Source organism: Macaca mulatta, chromosome 19, assembly GCF_049350105.2.
Source record: "Macaca mulatta isolate MMU2019108-1 chromosome 19, T2T-MMU8v2.0, whole genome shotgun sequence".
Lineage (NCBI taxonomy): Eukaryota > Metazoa > Chordata > Mammalia > Primates > Cercopithecidae > Macaca > Macaca mulatta.
Window position 1 is genome coordinate 47,630,820 of NC_133424.1, and position 17,152 is coordinate 47,647,971.

The following is a 17,152-nucleotide window of genomic DNA, read 5'->3' on the forward strand; positions in this document are numbered from 1 at the left end:
TGGCTTAAAATGACAACCATTTTATTATATCTCATGTTTTTGTGGGTCAGAAATTTGGGCAGGGGCTCAGCTGGTCAATTCTTCCATTCTACATGGCATCAGTTGATGTTACCAAGTCACTCAGTGGCATTTAGCTGGTGGCTGGTCTGGTGGATCCAAAATTTCACTCAAATGTCTGGTATCTTGGCAGATGTCAAGAAGACAGGGTTCAGCAGGTGCCTCTCCCTCTCTATGTAGTTTCAGGGCCTCTTCATGTGGTCTCTTCAGCACAGTAGCCAGACTCTGTAACATGACAGTTCTCTCATTTCATGAGATGAAGTAACTCTACCAGTAAAGTCTGAGTCAAGAAACCAGCACAGCAGTACATCTACCATATTCTATGGGGCGAAGCAGTCACAGAGTCTGCCTATATACAACAGAGGGATGTAAATTCCACCTCTTGATTGAAAGAGTGTCAAATTGCTGCACTCTTATATGACCATTTCATAAATTAAAAAATTAAAGCACACAGCAGTTAAGCTTCTTGTCCAGTATGACACAAAGTGATGGGATAGGGATGACGGTATCTTTCTCATTCTTATAACAGGATTCGTTTTTAGAACAAATGTGCTGAAGTTTCAGGTTTGAGTGATGACGGAATACAATACATTATCACACTCTTTTAATGGTATAAAATCTCTAATGCCAAGTCAGTTGCATGTATGGAGCAAAAGAGATTAATTACTACATTCATAGAATGTTCTATTACACAGAAGTTGAAAAGACTTTCTTAGATTTTTACATTATGAATTTTCAGATGATGAGTAAGGTGTGAATGTTGCCTAAAGGCCTTCTTACATTCCTTGCATTCATAGGGTTTCTCACCAGAATGAATTCTCAGATGTTGAATAAGGGATGAATTAAGTCTAAAGGCCTTCCTACACTCCTTACACTCAAAGGGTTTTTCACCAGTATGAATGCTCTGATGTAGAGTAAGTTTTTGGCGCAATCTAAAGGCCTTGCCACATTCCTTACATTTATAGGGTTTCTCACCAATATGAATACTCTGATGCTGTGTGAGCTGTGAAAGTAGTCTAAAGGCCTTCCCGCATTCCTTACAGTCATAGGGCTTAACACCAATATGAATACTCTGATGTGAAATAAGTTGTGAGTAGCGACTAAAGGCTTTCCAGCATTCCTTACATTCATAAGGTTTTTCACCAGTATGAATTCTGTGATGGAGAATAAGATGATAACCACGGCTGAAGGTCTTCCCACATTCCTTACATTCATAGGGCTTCTCACCAGTGTGAATTCTCTGATGCAGTGTTAGCTGTTGCCGCACTCTAAAGGCCTTTCCACATTCCTTACATTCATAGGGTTTCTCACCAGTATGAAGTTTGTGATGTACTCTAAGACCAGAGCCACACAAAAACGCCTTCCCACATTCTTTGCACTCATAGAGCCTGTCAGCACTATTAAGCTTCTGATGCCGAGTCAGGTGTGCATACTGTCTAAAGGCCTTTCCACACTCTTTACACACATAGGGTTTCTCACCAGTATGAATCCTCTGATGCAGAGTAAGTTGTCCTCGTACCCTAAAAGCCTTCCCACATTCTTTACATTCATAGGGCTTCTCACCAATATGCATTTTCTGATGTACTCTAAGATCTGCACCACATATGAAAGCTTCCCCACATTCCTTACATTCATAGAGTTTTTCACCAGAATGAAGTCTCTGATGTCGAGTAAGGTGTGCAGTCTGTCTGAAGGCCATCCCACACTCCTTACATTCATAGGGTTTTTCACCAGTATGAATTCTGTGATGAAAAGTAAGCTGTTGGCGCACTCTGAACGCCTTCCCACATTCCTTACATTCATAGGGTTTATCGACAAAATGAAGTCTCTGATGTGAAGTAACAGATGTGCGTTTCTGGTAAGAGGACACCTTTTCAGATGGCATTTTCACACTACTGAAGTATCCTTCTTGAGGTCTCTCCTGTCCTTCCATTTTTCCTGTGGATTCCCAATCATGTTTTAAAATGAGACCCTTAAGGCCATGGTTTTTAATTCTTTCCATTATCTTCCACGGGGATAAATTTATTTCATAAATGTCATTTTCTAAAGATAACTTCTTGGTTTCATACTTGGTCTCCAAATCTAAAATGAAACAAGAAAGCAAACACATGCTGTTTTCTTTCACTAAAAGAAGCAACATTTCTAATGTAGAAATAAAAGACAACAAAAGTAATCCTCAACCAAACTCTAAAATTGGTTATACAATTTGGAAGAAAAAAAAAAGCCAAAGGGAACATCAGGAAAAATGAGAGTTCATACCATATAGCAAGATTGGTGATTAAATAAACATTTTAAGTCAGTGGTTCTCATATTGAGGTGTGGATCACAATCACCACGTAGCTGGTTACTAACACTGAAGTTTAGACACCACCCAAACCACCTGGATCAGACTCTGCAGTCCTGGAAGGATATTTAATATTCTCTACACGACAATTCTGATGAAGATGAGAGGTTGAGAATCTATACCTACATTTTTTTCATCTTTCGTCATTCTTAGAATCCACTCAATCTCACTGTGGTTAAGAAGGCTTACCTACATCATATGATCTCAACACAGTATCCCCTTTACTGCTCCCTGGAGAGGTCTCCTTGTAGACCTCACATGTCCTAACTTACTTCCATCTCTTAGGACTCTTCACAGTCTGTTCCATCTCCCACAAATCTCCTGACTGGGCTCTTTGCATCGCTGGCTCCTTTCATCCTGAGATCTTAGAGTAAAAGTCATTTCCTTTAAGGTTGACCCTATTGATAGTACCTAAATCCATGTTGCTATTCTCTATTCCTTGCCTTTATAATAGCTCTCAATTTAAAAATTATATATTTATTAACTTCTCCAATTGTCATACTGTTTATTCTCACCTATAAATCTCCTCAAGGACAGAAACAATCCCTAGTTAACTCTACATTAAGTAATAAATGCTAAGCATATAATAGGTTTTACTCATTTAATTCCCATAGCTATATACTTGTTCTAAATGTATCTCTCTGCCTCTAGTCTCTCATGCCTTACTACAATGATTAAATATTCTCTTTATTCATCCAAGGTAGCCCAGCTAAATACAAGAATGGAAATAGGTGGCTATATATTCCTACGCATCCGCCACCGCTTATGCCCTTACCTATGCAGTACACTGCCCATTTGCTCCTTCACATAGCTATGGGTAACTTTTTCTTTGTCTCTACACCATAGCAAAGGTATTGAGGAGTTCTACCTACTCAATCTCTCCTTCAACTTATTCTCTTTTTTTTTTTTTTTGAGACGGAGTCTAGCTCTGTTGCCCAGGCTGGAGTGCAGTGGCCGGATCTCAGCTCACTGCAAGCTCCGCCTCCCGGGTTCACGCCATTCTCCTGCCTCAGCCTCCCGAGTAGCTGGGAGTACAGGCGCCCGCCACCTCGCCCGGCTAATTTTTTTTTTTGTATTTTAGTAGAGACGGGGTTTCACCGTGTTAGCCAGGATGGTCTCGATCTCCTGAACTCGTGATCCGCCCGTCTCGGCCTCCCAAAGTGCTGGGATTACAGGCTTGAGCCACCGAGCCCGGCCAACTTATTCTCTTACTCATTCATTTGCCAAATGTTCAACTGGTTTTGTTCTTTCCTCCCATTGCTCAAGTTTTGTCCTTTCCATTCCCTCATAGTCAAGGCCATTCCTGTACTTTTAGGAAATGTGTATCAGTGATTTTTTAGACAGGAAAACACATCTGTATCTTATTGAAGTTCTTATGAAATTCATGGCACAAAAAGATAGGATATGCTTGTAACTCAGTAATGTGGACAAAAGTAATGTGCATGTTCAAATGCTGCAGTCATCTGAATGTGAAGGACTTGCTAAGAAACGTCACATCAGATGTAGGCCAGAGGATAGCAAGCCAGCAACAGGAACAGCCAGAGGAAAATCTACGTGCTGAATGAGTTGTGTATGAGAGAGAAACAGGATGAGGTTTTCAATTATGGCAATGTGGTCTCTATTAAAAAGTTGAAATCTAGAAACACAACTAGGAGTTAACCAAAAAAAAAAAAAAAAAAAAAAAAAGTTGAAATCATATAGACATTTTCTACTAAAACTAGAAATTAATAACAAAATTTAAAAAACTAAAACTAAAATCTACCTGAAAATTCAAAAGTCTATATTAAATAACTCTTAGGTCCACAGGAAAATAAGATCTGAAACAGTATTTTTGTTTTTGTTTGTTTGTTTTTTGAGATGGAGTCTCCCTCTGTCACCCAGGCTGGAATGCAGTGGTGTGACCTCGGCTCACTCACTGCAGCCTCTCCCTCCTGGGCTCAAGTGATTCTCCTGCCTCAGCCTCCCGAGTAGCTGGGATTACAGACGTGTACCACCACACCTGGCTTTTTTTTTTTTTTTTTTTTTGGTATTTTGTATTTTTAGTAGAGACAGGGTTTCACCATGTTGACCAGGCTGGTCTCAAACTCCTGACTGATCCTCCCGCCTCCGCCTCCCAAAGTGCTGGGATTACAGGCATGAGCCAGGGCACCTGGCTGTATTTTAGTTTTTTTGAAAGTCATGGGAGGCCAGGTGCGGTGGCTCACACCTGTAATCCCAGTACTTTAGGAGGCTAAGGCAGGAGGATTTCTTCAGCCCAGGAGTTTGAGACCAGTCAGGGCAACATGGCAAGACCTCATCTCTAAAAAAAATAAAAAAAAATTAGCTGGGCGCGGTGGTGTGCTATAGTCCCAGCTACTTGGGAGACTAAGGTAGGAGAAGTGCTTGAGCCCAGGAGGTCAAGGCTGCAGTGAGTTCTGTCTATGCCACTGCACTCTAGGTTGGGTGACAGAGCAAGACTCTGTTTCTTTAAAAATAATAATAATAGCCGGGCGCGGTGGCTCACGCCTGTAATCCCAGCACTTTGGGAGGCCGAGGCGGGCGGATCACAAGGTCAGGAGATCGAGACCACGGTGAAACCCCGTCTCTACTAAAAATACAAAAAATTAGCCGGGCGCGGTGGCGGGCGCCTGTAGTCCCAGCTACTCAGGAGGCTGAGGCAGGAGAATGGCGTGAACCCGGGAGGCGGAGCTTGCAGTGAGCCGAGATTGCGCCACTGCACTCCAGCCTGGGCGACAGAGCGAGACTCCGTCTCAAAAAAAAAAAAAAAAAAAAAAAAAATAATAATAATAATAATAAAGTCTACATTTTGAAAACTTTCATATAAGTATCTATAAAATATAACCATAGTGCTTATAAGAAAATTTAAAAACTAAAACACAGCAAAAGTGAAAAACATCATTAAAAGTCTCACTCAAAAAAAGAAAATAAAATTAAGCTGAAGCAAAGCAGAAGAAAAATATTAACCGATATAAAGCAGAATCAGAATACAGAAATAGAAGTAATAAAGCATAAACAAATTTTTTTTTTGAGATGGAGTTTTGCTCTTGTTGCCCAGGCTGGGGTGCAGTGGCCTGATCTTGGATTGCTGCAACCTCCACCTCCCGGTTCAAGCGATCCTCCTGCCTCAGTCTTCGGAGTAGCTGGGATTACAGGCACGTGCCGCCATGCCCAGCTAGGTTTTTGCGTTATTAGTAGATGGGTTTCATCATGTTGGCCAGGCTGGTCAAAAACTCGACCTCAGGTGATCCACCTGTCTTGGCCTCCCAAAGTGCAGGGATTACAGGCGTCAGCCACCGCGCCTGGCCTCATAAACCAGTTTTTTAATCAACAAAATATAAACCGTGGTTAAGATATTGAAAACAGCAAGAAAGTACAGACATAGAAATAAGAACAAAGTAAAAATGATCATGAATACAGAGGACAGATGACTATGCTAATAAATTTGAAAACATAGCTAAAATGGATAATTTGTTGTTTTTTTTTGTTTTTTGGCTTTTGGTTTTTGAACGGAGTCTCAGTCTGTCACCCAGGCTAGAGTTCAGTGGCGTGATCTCTGTTCACTGCAACCTCCACCTCTGCCTGCCGACCCCCACCCCACCCCACTGCCTTCAAACAATTCTGCTGCCTCAGCCTCTCAAGTAGCTGCGATTACAAGCGCATGCCACCGCACCCGGCTAATTTTTGTATTTTTAGTAGAGACGGGGTTTCACCATCTTAGCCAGGCTGGTCTTGAACTCTTGACCTCATGATCTACCCACCTCAGCTTCCCAAAGTGCTGGGATTACAGGCATGAACCACCGTGCCCAGCTTAAAATGTATAATTTTTTAGAAAAATATAATTTATCAAAACTGACCATGGAAGAGACAGATATTAATAAAATGTTTATATAGATCAATTCCCATAGAGCAAATAGAGAATGTGGTGAGACTTACCATCCCTTTTGTCAAAAATAAAGTTTTACAAAACTTACTTAAGCTTAAAGACAGGCTATCAAAATTCTTTTTCAACTAAGAATTATCAGGACTTCCAAACTGTTTTCATAAAGTGATACTGAAATAAAGATCGCTCACAAAAAGAAAACTACACACTAATTTTCTAAACACTGAAGAAAAAATTCTAAATATTTAATAAAACAGCACACTGAAAGACCCAAGGGGTGTTTATTACAAGAACGTTTTAGGCCGGGCGCAGTGGCTCACACCTGTAATCCCAACACTTTGGGAGGCCAAGGTGGGTGGATCACGAGGTCAGGAGTTCGAGACCTGCCTGGCCAATATGGTGAAACCCTGTCTCTATTAAAAATACAAAAGTTGGCCGGGCGCGGTGGCTCAAGCCTGTAATCCCAGCACTTTGGGAGGCCGAGACGGGCGGATCATGAGGTCAGGAGATCGAGACCATCCTGGCTGACACGGTGAAACCCCGTCTCTACTAAAAAATACAAAAAAACTAGCCGGGCGAGGTGGCGGGCGCCTGTAGTCCCAGCTACTCGGGAGGCTGAGGCAGGAGAATGGCGTGAACCCGGGAGGCGGAGCTTGCAGTGAGCCAAGATCACGCCACTGCACTCCAGCCTGGGCGGCAGAGCGAGACTCTGTCTCACAAAAAAAAAAAAAAAAAAAAAAATACAAAAGTTAGCAGGGTGTGGTGGCGCACGCTTGTAGTCCCAGCTACTTGAGAGGAGCTGAGTCCCAGCTACCCGGAGCTACTTGGGAGAAGAATCGCTTGAACCCAGGAGGCAGAGGTTGCAGTGAGCCAAGATCATGCCACTGCACTCCAGCCTGGGCAACAAAAGCGAAACTCCGTCTCAAAAAAAAAAAAAAAAAAAAAAATGGCCGGGCGCGGTGGCTCAAGCCTGTAATCCCAGCACTTTGGGAGGCCGAGATGGGCGGATCACAAGGTCAGGAGATCGAGACCATCCTGGCTAACATGGTGAAACCCCGTCTCTACTAAAAATACAAAAAACTAGCCGGGCGAGGTGGCGGGCACCTGTAGTCCCAGCTACTCGGGAGGCTGAGGCAGGAGAATGGCGTAAACCCGGGAAGCGGAGCTTGCAGTGAGCTGAGATCCGGCCACTGCACTCCAGCCTGGGCAACAGAGCGAGACTCCGTCTCAAAAAAAAAAAAAAAAAAAAAATAGAAGAAGAAGAAGAATGTTTTAATGGTTCAATATGGGGAAATCTATTAAGACAATTCAACATATCAACACAATGAAGGAGAAAAAAAAATCACAGAATCAATTCCATAGATGCTGAAAAGGTAACTAAAAAAAGACCAGAACTGTTCCTGAATTTGTTTTCCCAAGAAACAGCGTCTCCCTCTGTCACCCAGGCTGGAGTGCAGCAGTGCAATTACAGCTCACTGCCGCCTCTAACTCGTGGGCTCAAGCAATCCTCCCGCCTCATGTTCCTGATTTTTTTAAAAAAGCTCAATGAAACAGTAATGATACTTCCCTAAATGATAAAGTATATATTATCTTACCAAAAAGGCAGTTTGCCTAACATTACCACTACTATTAATGATGTAGTATTAGAGTTATTAGTCAACACAATTTAAAAATCAGGGAAAAAAATTAGAGGTAGAAGAATTACAGGTAAAACTCTATTTCCGAAGGATATGCCTGTCTAATTGGAAAACTCAAAGGTTTAAATATTATAAATGGCAACAAAATTTAGAAAGAAAATGTATAAAGTCAAAAAAATTTGATTTTATATCAAAATCAAAATACAAACAACAATAACCTTTGAATATACATTTAACAATAAAATATGAAGGGAAAGATCTCATTCATAATACTTACAAAAATTTAAAATATATGGATAACCTTTATGAGGAAAACTTTGAAACACTCACGAAGTATTTAGCATTGGGTATACTGAAGAAATCATACACCAAATCACAAGGAAGAGATTCCTGCACAGAAGCTAAGGGTGTCCCATCAAGGGTGGTCATATTAAGAAGTTGCTGAGCAAGAAGCAGGGATGGAGACAGTGGCAAAACACAGGGTAACTGCTGTGTTCAAAGTGGTCAGATATACTTAACCCTCAGGTTACCTCTCCAAGGCCAGACAGCAATTACTACTGTTCACCTCCAGAGGAGGCAACAGACAAGGGGTTAGGGTATCAGAGACAGGTCAGTGGCTGGTCATGTCCTGGGGATACAGCCACAGTCACAGGCCCAGGTGACAAAGCACCCCACCTCACAAGAGGCAACTATGCTTGTTCCAAACAAGTTTAGGTGCGTTTCACTTTTTTCCTGAAAGTATCTAATTTAATAAACGTTAAATAAATTCATGAGTGTAAACTCACGAATAACAATGAGGAAACAGCTGATTCTATGAAAACAAAATTGAATGCTTCAGAAAACTGATGATAAATACAGATTGCTAAAAATCTCAGCTGTTGAAAATTAAGTGTAGGAAATACAATAGTAAAAAGTGAAAGAAAACATAACAATCAAGAAGTATTCTGTACTCATACTGCAAGTTTGATTCCTATTCTACTTTAAAAATAAATAAAACTGGGCTGGGTGCGGTGGCTCAAGCCTGTAATCCCAGCACTTTGGGAGGCCGAGATGGGCAGATCATGAGGTCAGGAGATCAAGACCATCCTGGCTAACACGGTGAAACCCCGTCTCTACTAAAAATACAAAAAACTAGCCGGGCGAGGTGGTGGGCGCCTGTAGTCCCAGCTACTTGGGAGGCTGAGGCAGGAGAATGGCGTAAACCCAGGAGGCGGAGCTTGCAGTGAGCTGAGATCCGGCCACTGCACACTCCAGCCTGGGCGACAAGCGAGACTCCGTCTCAAAAAAAAATTTAAAAAAATTAAAAAAAAAATAAATAAATAAAACTGGAAATAATAGACTTTGTATTATGTGTGTGATTTAGATGAAAAATGAAATACAATGAGACAATGGAAAGGAAGACTTGGACACTATCAAAAATACTGGCAAACAGACATACATTTGAATGTTCTAAGTTAAAATAATACTTTCATGGTATGTACATAAAATATATGACCCATTTTTTTTTAATGACTAACAGATCTATTACCAGTCCCAAATCTGTTGGATCAAAGGATTTCTAGTCTATTAAACACTTCTGATGAGAATGTAGAAAAGTCCTTTTTTTGATCAGGTAAAAATATATAAATATAAAAAATCATAAATGTGATTCCTCTTTGCAGAGAACCACCTTTAATTAAACAGAAAATGTCATATAAATCACTTAGACTTACTCTATTTGGGCACTGTATCGGCCATCTTACTTTGTTGAAACAAGAAGTCTGGGATACAAAAGATTTGGTTCCAAGGAAGTCCTATTTGCATTTCAACACAGGGACAATGCACAAAGATCTGAAAATAATAAAACCTGACATCTAAGGAACTGTACTTCGGAGAACCAATTTTAATCACACCCTGAATAAGCCCATACTGAATGCTAATAATATTCCATTGATGCTCTCGCATTCTATTGATCTTTCTTATTTCACTGAGAAAACAGCAACAGAAGAATAAGCTGTCTTCTCTCCACCATCCTGACCAACCTACCTGCACACGTAACTACACTGTTTTCCCTTTTATTCCCCTTACTCACTGGATCCTTTCCCACTCCAGTCTTGAAGACATTGCTCCAACAATTATGCCCTTTCTCTACTGTATTGATTTCCTCCACCCATAGAATCATTCCCATGAGCACACAAACATGCCCTCATGTCATAAAATACACTGCTTTTTAACCCATATCCCCAGTGTAACTGCCAACCCTATTTCCCAGCTTCCCTTCATACATAATTCCTCCAAAGAGTTGTCTTATATTCATTCTCATTACTGCCTCACCAACCCTTCTCTCATCAAGTCACTCCACTTGGGCTTTCATCCTGACTCCACTGAAATCTTTCTTGACAAGCTCACCAGGATTCTCCATCTTGCTAGAACCTGGGGTCAATTCTCAGTCCTCATTCTCTACTCCCTCCATGGTGAAACATTTGCTTTATTTTTATTTTATCTCAATGGCTGCTCCTTTTTTCTCTTTTGTTGTCCCTCTTTCCCTCTTTCAAAGGTCTACATGGTAGAGTGACCCATGAGTCAGTTCTCAGGCTGCTTCTCCTTATCTGCTTTATTTCACCTGCCTGCCTTCCCTAGTTGGTCACATCCAGACCCATGAATGTAAATTCCAACCATCAAGAGAGCCAAACATAAACCAGGCTGTAATCTCTCCAAGTTCCGGGTGTACATATTCAACTGCCTATGCAACATCTCAAACTGGACAGATATTAATCATATCAAATTTAAAATATCTTAAACAGAAATTCTTAGTGTCAACTTTCCAACTTGCTCTTCCTATCTTCCCACTTCAGTAAATTCTGCTTCTATTAACCCAATTGTTTAAGCCAACACCCATTTCTTCTCCTTTTATATCACTCCTTCCCACTTAGTTCACTTATAATCCTATCAGCATGTTCTTTTGACAGTGCCTTCAAACACATCATGAGCCTAACAGCTTCCTACTACTTCCTAACAATGCCATTCTTATCCAAACCACCACCCTGTCTAACTCAACAACTGAAACTGCCTCCATATCAGTGCTTCCTGCTTTTGCACTCAACTGGAGAAATCATCTTAGAATACAAGCAGCCTGTGGCTTTCAATTTCTCTTAGTGATTACATTACCAGGTCCTTGCCTAACTCTGATCTCATCTTGTTACTTTCCCTTTCCCTGCTCTGACCATAATGGCCGTCTTTGTTATTCCTCAGACAAGCAAGGCTAATGCCCCACTCAGACCTTTTCTATCAGCTCATAATGCCCTTTTCCCAGAAAATGACATGTCTTGAGCCCTTACTTCATGTCTCTTTTCAAATATCACCTTAAGAAAGTCATTTGTCCACTTTTCTGAAGGCATGTTATTTATAGTTTAATCAAACTTTCTTAAAGGAAGAATAGAAAAGAAAGAAAAAAAAATACATGGTCTTGTTTAAGGTGTCTAACTCTGAGCCAACAGTTATTATTTTGGCAAAATGCTTCCTGACTAAATGGATATTATCTTATTCACTTGGAACCTCTGCATTACATTTTGAGTATTAATAATTGTAGATGTCACTTAATTACCTGAATGTGAATTTTAAAATAGATTAGGGGGCTGGGCACGGTGGTTCACGCCTGTAATCCCAGCACTCTGGGAGGCCGAGGCAGGCAGATCACAGGGTCAGGAGAGAGACACCATCTTGGCTAACATGGTGAAATCCCGTCTCTACTAAAAATACAAAAAATTTAGCCGGGCGAGGTGGCAGGCGTCTGTAGTCCCAGCTACTCGGGAGGCTGAGGCAGGAGAATGGTGTGAACCCGGGAGGCGGAGCTTGCAGTGAACTAAGATCACGCCACTGCACTCCAGCCTGGGCAAAAGAGCGAGACTCCGTCTCAAAAAAAATAAATAAAATAAAATAAAATTTAAATTTAAAAATAAGATTAGAGATTAGAGGGAAAAAGCATGTTTTTCTTTCTTTTGGTAGAAGGTTAAGTCGGAAGATAGAACATTACAAACAGTGTAGGCACTGAAATGGCCCTACGGTTATAAAATAAGAACTAGTACCCTAAAATAAGTGTCCTCATCCAGACCTGAATATACAGAGAAGAAAATACAAAATTACAACATATGTCTCTGTATAAAAACATTTTGAAAGCCTTTTGTGGCTGGGTGCGGTGGCTCTCACCTGTAATTCCAGCACTTTGAGAGGCCAAGATGGGCGGATCATGAGGTCAGGAGTTCGAAACCAGCCTGACCAACATGGTTAAACCCCATCTCTACTATAAAAATTAGCCAGGCATAGCCAGGTGCGGTGGCTCACGCCTGGAATCCCAGCACTTTGGGAGGCCAAGCCGGGCAGAACACAAGGTCAGGAGATCGAGACCAACCTGGCTAATGTGGTGAAATCCTGACTCTACTAAAAAAAAATACAAAAACTTAGCTGTGCATGGTGGCGGGCGCCTGTAGTCCCAGCTTCTCGGGAGGCTGAGGCAGGAGGAATGGCGAGAAACTGGGAGGTGGAACTTGCAGTGAGCCGAGATTGCACCACTGCACTATAGCCTGGGCAACAGAGCGAGACTCCGTCTCAAAAAAAAAAAACAAAACAAAAACATTTGAAACAAGAGCTGCAAAGAGAGATGAAAACAGCACCTAGACAAGGTAAATGAAAGATAATGAGATCATTCTCTCTAGAGTCTACTATATCCATATTTCTTCTTAATGTGAAGATAGATAGATACATAGATGGAAAAAGCAAGTAAGAATGATATTCTGTGATCTAGAAGCTATCTTCTAGAATAATTCATATGAAACTTTAGTTGCTGATAACACACACATGATTATAATATCAAGCATACCGTTTTTGTAGTCTTTTATTTTCCTTTAATAATTTAAGAGAAAAGATGGGGGGAAAAAGGCTTCTCTGATAACTAAAATAATCTTCCCATAGCACATCTCCATCCCCTTACTCTGCATACTTTTCGTTATAGCACTCTCATTACCTGACATTGTATTTCCTATTTATTTATAGGTATTACGTTTTTCTTATTACAAGGTAAATTCGGTGGGAATAGAAACTTGACTGGTTGTTTACTACTGTACTCCGAGGCCACCTATCTATTTATTAAAGACCGAAGTAAAAGTCCTAAACCCCGACAGACGGAAGGACCCTCTTTTGGCTAAAGACCCCCAAACTTTAAGTTCCCAGTCATGGCACATGGCGGAACAGAAGGCTGGTCATGACCCATTTGCTTCCAATCCCTTTCACCTTTCTGATCATTAGATTTTCTCAAAAGTCAGCTTGAGAAAATCAAAGGCTGAAAGACCCTTTTGCTTACTTCATCAGAACACTCCCCCACCACTCCACACTCCTGTTTTTATGGTTCCAACATGACAGCTATTCCAGTCCACAGCTTGTTCTTGATAAACAACTTACAGCCTTGGACTGGTTTTGACTGGTCTCCTAAGGATACACAGATCATGGACTTGTGTCCTACATTTACCCTTTTAAAGTATAGGTCCTACTTATAATGCATTTAAATGTTAAATCTCTACCCTAAAGTGATCATAGGACTTATGTTAACCTAATATGCATGTGTACAGTCTCCTTCCTGAGTATTCATAGCTCCTCCTGTAGCCTGTTGAACATGTATACTTGGCTAACATTCAGCATATGTTTCTGTCTTACCCTCTACCTCCCTTGAAGTGCCTGTCTCTGGGCAGAAACCTAGGCTACACTTCCCAGTCTGTCAGAATAACCACCTTGCAAGCTGCAACCCTTTATGAAAAAAAAAGCACTCCTTTCCAAATGTATGAACTTTGTCATTCTTCAGCTGACACTATAAATGCAAAAGAGGGGCCGGGCACGGTGGCTCACATCTGTAATCTCAGCACTTTGGAGGCTGAGGTGGGCGGATCACCTGAGGTCAGGAGTTCAAGACCAGCCTCGCCAACATGGCAAAACCCTGTCTCTACTAACATGGCAAAACCCCGTCTCTACTAAAAATACAAAAATTAGCCAGGCGCGATGGCACATGCCTATAAACCCAGCTACTCGGGAGGCTGAGGCAGGAGAATCGCTGAACCCAGAAGGTGGAGGCTGCAGTGAGCCGAGATCGTGCCATTGCACTCCAGCCTGGCAACAAGAGCAAAATTCCATCTCAGGAAAAAAAAAAAATGCAAAAGAGGAAAGCAACTGAATCAAAATATACAATGGTTGTCAACAGTGAGCCAAAGAGAGCACCACCCCACCCCTCAGTTCCATCAAAGAGGAGGAAAACTACAGAGAACAATAATAAAAAAGAAGAGTGGTAAATGGGACAAATAAGTGGTTATTTTAGTACCCCCCAACTAAGACCTTAATTTGCTCCCCAGGTTGCAGACCTTTCCTCCTTGGGCCACAGACCTTTCAAGAGGGCTTTCTAAACAACATAAGGATGTGCCTCTTCCCCAACCATCTGGGGCTCCCTGTGGTGATGGCTTCTTCCTGCCCAACTGGCCCTCACCTGGATATTGTCTTCTTCCTTTCCTCACAACTTTCCAAGGCTCTTTTCCTTGTTCCAATAAGGAAATCACATCTGGTTTAGAAATGAAGCATCCTGTTTAGAAGAAAAGGAATATAAGGTACATGAAAATAAAAAATAAATCAAAATTACTTTGATTCAGTCTTGGTTAAATTATATGTCAAAACAGTAATTGATAAGGCAAAACAAAGAAGTGAAAGATGTTTTAAAAACATGTACATTAAGGTTACACAATAAATAGATATTAGAGAAGGAATGAAAAAATCTTTCCAAAATCTATATTCATATAAGTGTTTCTTCTTCAGAGGCAATAGTGGTTGAGATCACAGACTGCTGGGTGCAAATCCTGTCTGAGCCACATCCCAGTTGTGTGGCCTTGGGCAAGTTACTTCTATGCTACCTTTTCCTTCCCTATAAAATAGGGATAATCATAGTACCTATATGATTATTGTTAATACTATATTTATATATGTCTGTATCTAAACATTGCCTAGAGTATATACCAAACACTATTCATATTTCATTAGCTATTGGTTATTCTTCTTTTGCTGAGAGGAAAAATAAGCTTCCTACGAGATGTATTATTATTTCTTGGATATTCAAACAATGTTAAATTAAATGTAAAGTTCTTGGATTTTAACAGCTTTACTGCAATATAATTTATGTAACATAAAATCTAACTGTTTTAAGTGTACAATTCAATGATTTTTAGTAAATTTACAGAGTTGTGCAAACATCACCACAATCAACACTTAGAATATTTCCATCATCCCCCAAACATCCCTGCTGGTCACTGGCCGTCAATCCTCATTCCTACTCCCAGCCCCAGACATCCATTGATCTTCTTTTTGTCTCTACAGATTTGCTTTTTCTGGGCATTTTATATAAACAGAATCATATAATATGTAATCTTTTGCATCTGGCTTCTATCACTTAGCATCGTGTTTTTGATATTCTTGCATGCTATAACATGTATCAGGAGTTTGGTCCTTCAATGAATAGTCTATTGTATGACTGTGCCATATTTTATTTATCCATTTATTTAGACATTGTGAATAATGCTGCTGTGAATACTTATACATCTTTGTATAGACACATGTTTTTATTTCTCTTGAGTAAACATTTAGGAGAAGAATTACAGGGTCATATCTTTAACATCTTACATTCCCACTGTAATGTATGAGGGTTCCAGTTTTTCCATATACTCACTAATAATTATTTTGTCTTTTGACTAATAATTGTATATATTTATAGGCTACAATGCGATGTTTTGATACATGTTACTGTGAAATTAGCAAATCAGGGTAATCAGCATATCCATCACCTCAAATATTTATTATTTCTTTTCTTTGTAGTGAGGACATTAAAAACACTCTCTTGTAGCCATTTTGAAATATACAATACACATTATTATTAACTATACTCATCTTGCTGTGCAATAAAACACATGAACAAAATTCTTACGTTTTTAATTTTCAATCATAAAAGTAGGTAAAGCTGGTAAAATTGAGTATGTTTATTTATTAATGAAAGGTATGAGTTCTCTTGAATTGTAAATAAATGCTGTTGATCCATTTTGCCACTACATAAATCATATGTATTCTTTTGATAGAGTAAACTCAATAAACAGGATCTAGCTATTTCCCTTACAAATACACCAACAAACAACAAAACATCTAAAGTAATTCTGAATCCAAACACAAAGTGAAACTTGTTTTCTTTGACACTGGTAAGGCTACAAATCACAAAGATCTCAAACCCAGCCCCTTCGTTATTAAGGAAGGCCCAAGGGCTACTTAAGGATGGGGAGGGTGGATGTGCTTAATGAAAGTGCTCACTTCCAGTGAAATAAAGCTCAAAGTGTTCCCTTTAGAAAGTGCAGCAAAAATTTAGATAGTTTCCTAAAAGATACTCTTGAAATTTCCAGAGGAAAAAGCTGATGTTACAGAGAACAGAGTCTAAATTCCTAGAAGCAGACCTTACCCAGAGAGACCAAGTTGCTGTAGTTCTCCAACATCACATCTCTGTACAAGTCCTTCTGTTCCAAGTCCAGGTATTCCCACTCTTCCGGAGAGAAGTCTATGGATACATCACTGAACATCACCGATCGCTGAAATGACAAACCACACATTATAAATGAAATGGAAGAAAATGTATTTTAAGATAGAAGGAGAAAAGAGAGAAGAGATACTGCAGGAAGTGGACCATATGGTAAGAAAACAGGCTCGGGCTGGAAGCCTGCAACACAGCGAGTCAGGAAATGAGTGTGCCTGAAGCAAAGTGCCTAGGTTCCTGAAGGATCCTGTTGCTACAGACACAGCCTCTTTTTTTTTTTTTTTTTTTTTTTTTTGAGATGGAGTCTCGCTCTGCCGCCCAGGCTGGAGTGCAGTGGCCGGATCTCAGCTCACTGCAAGCTCCGCCTCCCGGGTTCACGCCATTCTCCTGTCTCAGCCTCCCGAGTAGCTGGGACTACAGGCGCCCGCCACCGCGCCCGGCTAGTTTTTTGTATTTTTTTAGTAGAGACGGGGTTTCACCGTGTTAGCCAGGATGGTCTCGATCTCCCGACCTCGTGATCCGCCCGTCTCGGCCTCCCAAAGTGCTGGGATTACAGGCTTGAGCCACCGCGCCCGGCCGACACAGCCTCTTATACTCCGGCAAATCTTAATCTAGACATGCCTGGGAAAGAAAAAAAAATCAGTTTTCCAATTAAATGA

General features: G+C 40.7%; 1 protein-coding gene across 4 annotated transcripts in view; it reads right to left on the reverse strand.

Annotated features, from left to right (window-relative positions):
• Window positions 1-17,152, reverse strand: part of ZFP82 (ZFP82 zinc finger protein) — a 26,991-nt gene continuing 9,839 nt past the window's right edge. For all 4 annotated transcript variants that reach the window (XM_077982335.1, XM_001112876.5, XM_077982333.1 and 1 more), the window contains 3 exons: window positions 16,422-16,548; window positions 14,421-14,513; window positions 1-2,139 (listed from right to left, as the gene is read on the reverse strand). In XM_077982335.1, the coding sequence (XP_077838461.1) occupies window positions 770-2,139; window positions 14,421-14,513; window positions 16,422-16,539 (1,581 nt within the window). In that variant the 5' untranslated portion in view covers window positions 16,540-16,548 and the 3' untranslated portion in view covers window positions 1-769. The remainder of the gene's footprint in view (window positions 2,140-14,420; window positions 14,514-16,421; window positions 16,549-17,152) is intronic.